Here is a 7,753-nt window from a genome sequence, read left to right on the forward strand (position 1 = left end):
TTATATGTAATGACTATATATAATATATAATGAGTATACATATACTATATATATTATATAATATATACTAGACTATATATAGTATAGTATATAGCACTAGACTATATTTTATACTGAACTAGTATATAATATAGTGTATTATATATTATATATATAGTATATAATATACTATAGTTAGCTTATCTAATTTTAATATTAAATTATTACGTTTCAAATTTTAATTTATTTAAATTTGTAATAATTGTTCACAAAGAATGCATTATTTTATTTAAAAATTACATAAAATTTAAATTATAGTCATATTCACTAAATACTCTATCTAACGTTCAAACTTTACCCACTAACATTCGAACGTCACTGATTAACGTTCAAACATTGGCGCAAAAAATTATTACGTTTGCACGTAAAAATCTTTAATGTTCGAACGTTCATGTAACGTTCGAACATAAATTTGCCTACATTCGAACGTCAGACAATTTTCATCTAGATTTAGTGATAGTCTATATAAATCGTCACAAAAATTGATTTCTTGTGATAGTTTGGAGACTGTCACCAATTCTAAAGCGTCACTAAATCTCAATTTTGTTGTAGTGTTCGGTGTCTGATTTCCCGACAATAGAAAAATCCACATCAATGTTTGTTAGCATGTGGATTCACCTCTTTTAAATGAAAACTATAGCTTAAAAAGAAAAATAGTTCACACGAATATGAACCATCAAAGAAAACTGCAACCTAAAAATAGAAATGATGGTGGAGTTTGGGTCCACCAAAGGAAACAAATAAACATAGATATATAATTATGGTATATTTAGATCTTGATAATATAATTAAGAAATCATAACCAAATTAAGAAAGAACTAAATACCTCATGATAATATATTGTTTTGTAATCATGATTAGGGATAATCGACTAATTTTAGCCTCCACAAAACATGTGCATAGCTATAACCCATCATTGATGAACTACTGAGGATTAAACATTAATCATGTCTTAATTAAACGTACACAAATAAAATGATTATAATTACATGATATGATAAACAAGCTGGGGCATATTCAAAACCACTAATTGCCTGCCAAAAATAAATAAAATATTTGAAATATATATACTTACCAATCAAAAGGTAAATATCAACGATGTCAGCTATATACATGTGAACATATATATGGCCAATACATCCTAGTTAAAATCTCTCCATAACGCATATCATTCAAAGAGTACAAGGATATATATAGATAAATATTTACGAATAAAAGTTGCTACAATGCAGCAGGTTGGTTTTTATCTTTAAAAAGCAAAAGCTTATGGCAAAAAAAAAAAAAAAAAAAAAAAAAAAAAAAAAAAAAAAAAAATTGAAAAAAGGAAAGAAAGAAAGAAAGAAAGAAATTACCTTTGTACAGAGTGTGTTGAATCCACTACATTTTATTTAGTTTTAATAAAAAAGCTGCAATGTTCTTCAATAAAATACAGAAATACATCAATAGTTTAGTGAAATATGAAATGATAATCTGAGAAATATAGAAAATATAGAAATACAAAAATTGCAAAAATACAAAAATACAGAAATTTGAAATAATAACCTGGACATGGTTGATTGATTATCAGTTTCGAGATGAAAGGTTAGAGTTAGGGTTAGGGTTAGGGTTTTGGTCTTGGGTAAGGATTAGGATTTAGGTTAGGATTAGGTTTATAGTTTAGGTGAGGGTTAGGTTTAGGGTTCGGGATGAAAGGAAAGGGGATTTCGAAGGGAGGGAGAGTATGTTAAAGATGAAGACCGCTTTCTCACTTTCTAGTCTTTGAGGTGAGCTGGGGATGATAACAGGGGGAGACGAATTTTTTGGAGGAAGGGAAAAGGAGGGGCAACTCTGAGGGAGGGAGCTAATTGGTCTTCGACGGATGGAGGTGTGGGAGAATGGCGTGGACTCGAGAGAAAAGCAGTGAGAGGAGGGAAATGGAGGACATAGAATTTGAGGAGAATGGCGTGGACTCAAGAGAGAAGTAGAGAGATGAGGGATATTGTCTGAGGATAGAGGGTGTCAAAACGGTGCGTGTGAAATTTTAATCAAAATGGTGTATATCATTTTATCCATATCAGTAGCTGCTTACGCGATGCTTACCCCTGTCGACTGTCCTCAGAGTTTTTGTATAATATATGACAACATGAAATGTATCAGATTCTACTCTAAAATTAAAAAGAAAAAAAAAGAAAAAAATAGAAGTCTTGTCGACGTAAAAAAAGAAAAAGATAAAACCATAAACAAGATTATAAAATCATAGAAAAAGAGAAGCTGTATTTTCTCTCTTAATATTAGTTTATTTTTGGGTGGGGGGTAAGTATATCTCTCATAGAAAAAGAGATCACGTCTCTTGTCCCTTACCCTTGTAGCAAACATGAGATTAATGCTTTTTAAAGGGAGATTAAGGAAATAAATTATTATTCGACATCTGTCCGGGGGCAATGAGATTAATTATTGTCACATTCCGATCTTAACCTGTGGGCATGGTTAAGCTTAAACCGATGGATTCGCCGAAGTACTGTATCAAAGACGTACGACAAGAAATCCAACAAGAAGAATTTCAAAAAATGCAACTTAATTATATATATTCACAGACGAAAAACACTAAAAAAAAGGAAATAATCAGACGAAAAAAATATCCGTTAGAATGAATACATATGAACGAGAAGAAGTAGACGAAAGATGACCATGAAACAACGGCGTGGATCGAATAAATGAAGAAAGATAGATTATTCTCAGTGGTAATCTGTCCGGTGACATGAGCGCACCAAACGGCGACCAAAACCTTTCAGTTCCAGCACGTGACTGTGGACTAAAAAAAGTCCATATTAGAAGAGTTTTGTTACATACAAATAAAGTCTCGTACTAATCTGCATACCAATATTGATTCTTTCATACTTGAAATTTTAATTAGTACTGTTTTTAATAAAATCTATTTTTTAACCAATCACAATAGATTGGTACACATATTAGTGCATAATTGTGCTTACAACTAGATTTTTCCATATTAGAATTGAAATTTCAGAAAAAAAAGAAGAAGAGACATTTAGTTGTGTTCGGAAAATTTGGAAATATTTGAGAATTGTCACAATTTGTTTGAGATTTGGTTTCAGGAAATAGAGAGAAAATGTTTAATAAAAATATTTTTTAAACAAATATTGTATTGTAATTTGTGAAAGTGAATGTATAAGAGATATATATATTGCAATCTCCCAATTTCGCTAGAAGCGTTAGAAGTCAGGCTCAGGTATATAGAACAGAAGATAAAACGAATTAGGGAAAAAAGAGCAAGCATGTGACAAAGATGTCAACGCCACTAGAGAGTCAGATAGATGCTTTGTATTTTAACGTCGATTACATAGGTACATAATACATTACATAATATTATTGGCATCAGATCACCAGCGTAATCCAACTCTCCTTTATTGTACGGATATATAATATTCTTGATCACTAGAGATAAAACATTGAAAGATAACACTTCATTAATTTATTTAGTGCAGTGCGTTCAGAGCACCTTCGACGTGGCAGCACTTAAAACTAATATAGGTCTCCATGACGCGGGGGCAGTGAGGGCAATGCATATGCTCAGGGATCTTTCCGACACCAACAGGAATGTCAACGCGGGAGCAAGGGCGATTCACTTCAATTACCTTGTCATGGTATTGTTTGAATATAATCTCGTAGCCAATCTCGCGCACATACCCCTTCCATTTTTCAGCCTCATCCACGACCTTCAAAATAGTTGTCCCATGTCCAGTGAATATCACTTTAGACCCTTTGCTCAGCACAACCCATCCACTCTCATTCTTGTAGGATAGTAGCTTTTGTATTTCCTTGGTCACAGTATCCGGTTCCGTTTTCTTTTCAGTCTTGGAGAAGAAAAAGCTTTCCATTTTGTCCCAAAAACGACCTAGAATTCCAACATCGTCCTGCCCTTTCTCGTTCTTTCCAATAAGAACCAACTCAATAGAAATCCCTGCCTCTTTCAACGCCGGGTCATTCGCCAGGACAGTTGCTTTCCTGGTAAATTGTTGGATCCACTCGTTGTCCTTGCCTCCATAGAAGAAAATGTACTTGTCATCCTTGATCTGATTGATAGAAGAAGACATGCGTGTTAATTCTCAAGCACATACAATTATAACGCTAATTAATTATGATTTTTATTAAAGGTATGAGCCTTTTATATTATGAGTTTTGCTTAAGAGTAGTATAAAAATTTACCACGACTGGTGATTTATTGACGCCAACCATGATGTCTTCCATCACATCCTCTTTATTTGCCAAAGTTTGTTCTGCCTCTTTAGTGAAAGGAAAGGCCTTTGCTCCCCATACCTTAATGATGTGGAGTGCATTCGGGTGTTCCACCTTTCCTCTTGGACTTACCACCACGACGAGAGGCTTATTCTTGAAGTTCCACTCCTCCTTAATGAACTTAATGCCAACCACTGGTGAAAAGTATTGCACTGTATACCAAGGCATCTTGGACCGCAGCACCTCAAACTTCCTTTTCAGGTCATCAGTCCATTGCTCCACAATTGGGATCCATACAATTTTGTGCTGATCCTTCTTACTTATTCCATCATAAACCGGCTTAAGGATCGAGATTTCTTCAATAGTGATGTCCAGGCTTGAAATGAAGAATAGAATGTTCTTTTTTTTTAGCACTTCGATGTTAACCTGTTTGTGCAACACAATTAAGAAAATCAGAAGACCGTGAATAGATTAGTCTTGATATTTCTACGAAAGATAACTTAGAATACGAGGTATCGTAAATTCGTAATATACAGCTATAGCAAGTATAAAGGCTGTACAGTTACGGCCGTAATTAACTTAAGTATTTATAACTCATTTAATATTTCAAAAAATATTTATACATGTAAAAATAATTGTTGTAGGATCCTTGTGATGAGTACGGACTTGTTTGGAAATAGATTTCATCACATCTTATTTTCTTCCTAAACATAATTCAAATATAAAGTTTTTAAACTAATCGTTACAATTTTTCTAAAATTTCAAACAAAAAATAGAAAAAATTCAATTTTTTCAAATCTTAAAATAAAAATAATATTATAAAACTATATTCTACCTTTATAATATATATTTTTTATTTAAATTTTTCTCTCTTATTTCCTTAAATTTAAAAAATACTCAACTTAAATTATCTTACCACTATTCACAAATTATCTAATTATTGTTCTTAAAATTTTCGTTTCGTCTCCCTCTCCAAACAGGCGCCCTACATCTCCTTTCTACATAAAGTCTTAAAATTCAGACAAAACGTTAAAAGTACCCCGCTAATGTGAACATTTGGACCAGCTTGGTTGTTTGAGTTTTAAATATTGTTTATTACACAGGATCATGATGTCTTGTATTTTACAATATATTTTTAAGAGAACTGATTTTTATTGGGAAATATATGTCATAATATATATTGCGTTAATTAGTATGTACTGTTTTTCCTTAAAAAATCTTAGTTAGTAAGTAACAATATTTGTGATTTTAGACATTTTTATATGGGGTAAATTCGGTATTTTCTTTAGAAAATGTACAAGAGCTGACCAATTTGTTAGTCGAACCATCAATAAGCGAGGGGTCAACATCTTTGGGGAAAATGAGCGCCTTGAAAACCTCCATCACTTCTGTGGGAGTCTGAAATATTTTCTTGAGTTTCCTATAAGCCTCGATAACGTCTGCAACGAACAAAAATCTTTGGTCAACATTGTCGACAGTTTAAGCCATAATTGTATTGCATATGTTACAAACATCATGCTTGTTTCCGAATGAAATCAGAACAATAACTAACCTATTTGTTCGTGGGCAAGTTTTATAGTCCTCCTTAGGACGTTGAGGATGACGTTGATCTTCTGAGCAAAGGGCGACAGTTCCTGCGTCTTGCCCCTGAACTAAGTCAACCGGGGTCATTTGCCTTAGAATAAACAGATAATTTTACATATAAAATGTCAAGGGCTAGAACATACTCATCGCCAGTGATGCAACACAGCTTAGTCGTGCAGGTTGCAATCGTGATGATAGCCCAATAGACATCCACAGGGATTCGGTCCAAGGCACCTGACAATGCCGGTACATCCTTTGTATCATAGATTGATAGCTTCTCCAGCTCAAAGATTGACTCGATTACTTCCAATGTTGCCGTGATCAGATTGTTGAGCTCAATTATGGCTTTCCCATATTTTTGAAGGCCCGGGCGCTTTACGACCACAGGTACTCGTTTCAGGATCCCCACTGATTTGGCGAGTTGGTCCGATGAGTAAAGCTCGGCAAGCAGCCAGAAATCCCCATAGTCCAAAGCAAAGGCCGCCAAAGTCAGCACTGCCTTGGCGTCCCATGAATAGTGTGCGAGTTTGTTAAGTATTGACATGGTTGTTTTGTGGGCAATTTCCTCACCCGGAGCCTTGCATGCCATCTGACATTGATTACAGATTTGGTATTGGTAGTATGAAAAATGCTAATGAAGCTAAAACAATCGATCACGTTCATTTCACTCCAAATTCAAGCCACATACTACCCGGGGGTTGGGGGAGAAGAAGCCTATACGTATAATTACCTAGCTCGCAGGAAAGTGCCTTGAGTGTGCAGGACGGGGGACTGAAGCTCGCTTTGGGCGCCTTTTCTTCGAGATTTTCCTGGTGTTCCTTGGTACCCTGTAACAAATAATGAGGAATATTTGAGAAGTGTTGGGAGAAACTTACAAACGAAAAAAAAAGGTATTGTCTCCTGACTCAACCAAAAGTAAAGCCAACTTCATCCCATTTTCATTTTGTGTCTTGCAGAATAAATTTGAAAAATTTTGTTGTTTTTCTCTGTCGCATTAGGAGATGATCTAGCTATTAAATTATATATGAAGAGTTGGCACTAGAGTGTATGCCAGCCTTCCGTATAGCGGGGAGAAAATCCTTGAAAAAAAATAAGAACAGGTATGGTATAAACATAAAAATGTATATATACCCGCACAAAATTTTCAACAAGATGGGTGGCACGCTGAATAATGTTTTCGGTGACAACAAAAAGAGAGTCGACATCAAACTTTTCGTCACCATGAACATGGGTTGCATAGATTGTATTCATAATCTGGTCGTCGGACATGGTTAACACGTTGATCTCAGCCTTAACGGGTTGCTGAGCAGTAGCTAGCAGAATCTTATTGGTGGCCATTGTGTTGTGCACTAGAATTTAAAGCTAGTGCGAATCAGGTTAGAGACGGGCTCTTAAGTTTGGGGGTGATCAGAGCAAGCAGAGAAGTTTGCTTGTGTTTCGTGCAGTGGCTAGACTGCCCTATTTATGGCCATCAGGCTGGCTCTTGTTTTGGTAATTCCTTCCCAGATGGGGGTCCGATATCTAATAAAAATAATCAAGGGTCTGGATTCATGGGGATTGAATTATGATTAACTCACACCTCAATGGAATAAGACATAAATATTTGTTGGATTTTGGCTTAAAATGTCTTTTCCTTTGCTTATTAATGGTGAATATCGAGTAGCGTCGGATGAGGTTATCCGAACACGTGTCGCGCATGGATCACCAGTCCACTTAGCACCGGCCACAAGTCAAACTGCAAATATATATCTCTAGATATCAACTTGTATATATAGAGATGCAAAGGAGTTCTGCACACTCTTTAAGTTTAGGCTGAGAAAAAAAAAAAAAAAGGTTTCTTACAATTTATTTATTCAAGTCATCATTTGATTATACTTGTTGTTTATGACCAATTAGA

General features: G+C 34.8%; 1 protein-coding gene across 1 annotated transcript; it reads right to left on the bottom strand.

Moving 5' to 3' along the window:
* Positions 1-3,321: 3,321 nt before the first annotated feature.
* Positions 3,322-7,302, bottom strand: LOC122277672 (protein SIEVE ELEMENT OCCLUSION B-like). Its single transcript, XM_043087763.1, has 7 exons — positions 6,988-7,302; positions 6,593-6,683; positions 6,000-6,447; positions 5,825-5,919; positions 5,581-5,711; positions 4,243-4,698; positions 3,322-4,109 (listed from the first exon to the last, which is right to left on the bottom strand). The coding sequence occupies exons 1-7, from the start codon at positions 7,192-7,194 to the stop codon at positions 3,513-3,515; spliced, it is 2,025 nt and encodes a 674-aa protein (XP_042943697.1). The 5' UTR covers positions 7,195-7,302; the 3' UTR covers positions 3,322-3,512.
* Between the last annotated feature and the right edge of the window lie 451 nt (positions 7,303-7,753).

The sequence above is a fragment of the Carya illinoinensis genome, chromosome 1 (genome assembly GCF_018687715.1).
Source record: "Carya illinoinensis cultivar Pawnee chromosome 1, C.illinoinensisPawnee_v1, whole genome shotgun sequence".
Classification (NCBI taxonomy): Eukaryota; Viridiplantae; Streptophyta; class Magnoliopsida; order Fagales; family Juglandaceae; genus Carya; species Carya illinoinensis.

Coding starts and splice junctions, on each gene's coding strand:
- LOC122277672 (XM_043087763.1), bottom strand. CDS start 7,194: ATGGCCACCAATAAGATTCTGCTAGCTACTGCTCAGCAACCCGTTAAG. Junction 6,684..6,987: donor TTGTTGAAAATTTTGTGCGG/GTATATATACAT, acceptor TATTTGTTACAG/GGTACCAAGGAACACCAGGA. Junction 6,448..6,592: donor ACTCAAGGCACTTTCCTGCG/AGCTAGGTAATT, acceptor GTAATCAATGTC/AGATGGCATGCAAGGCTCCG.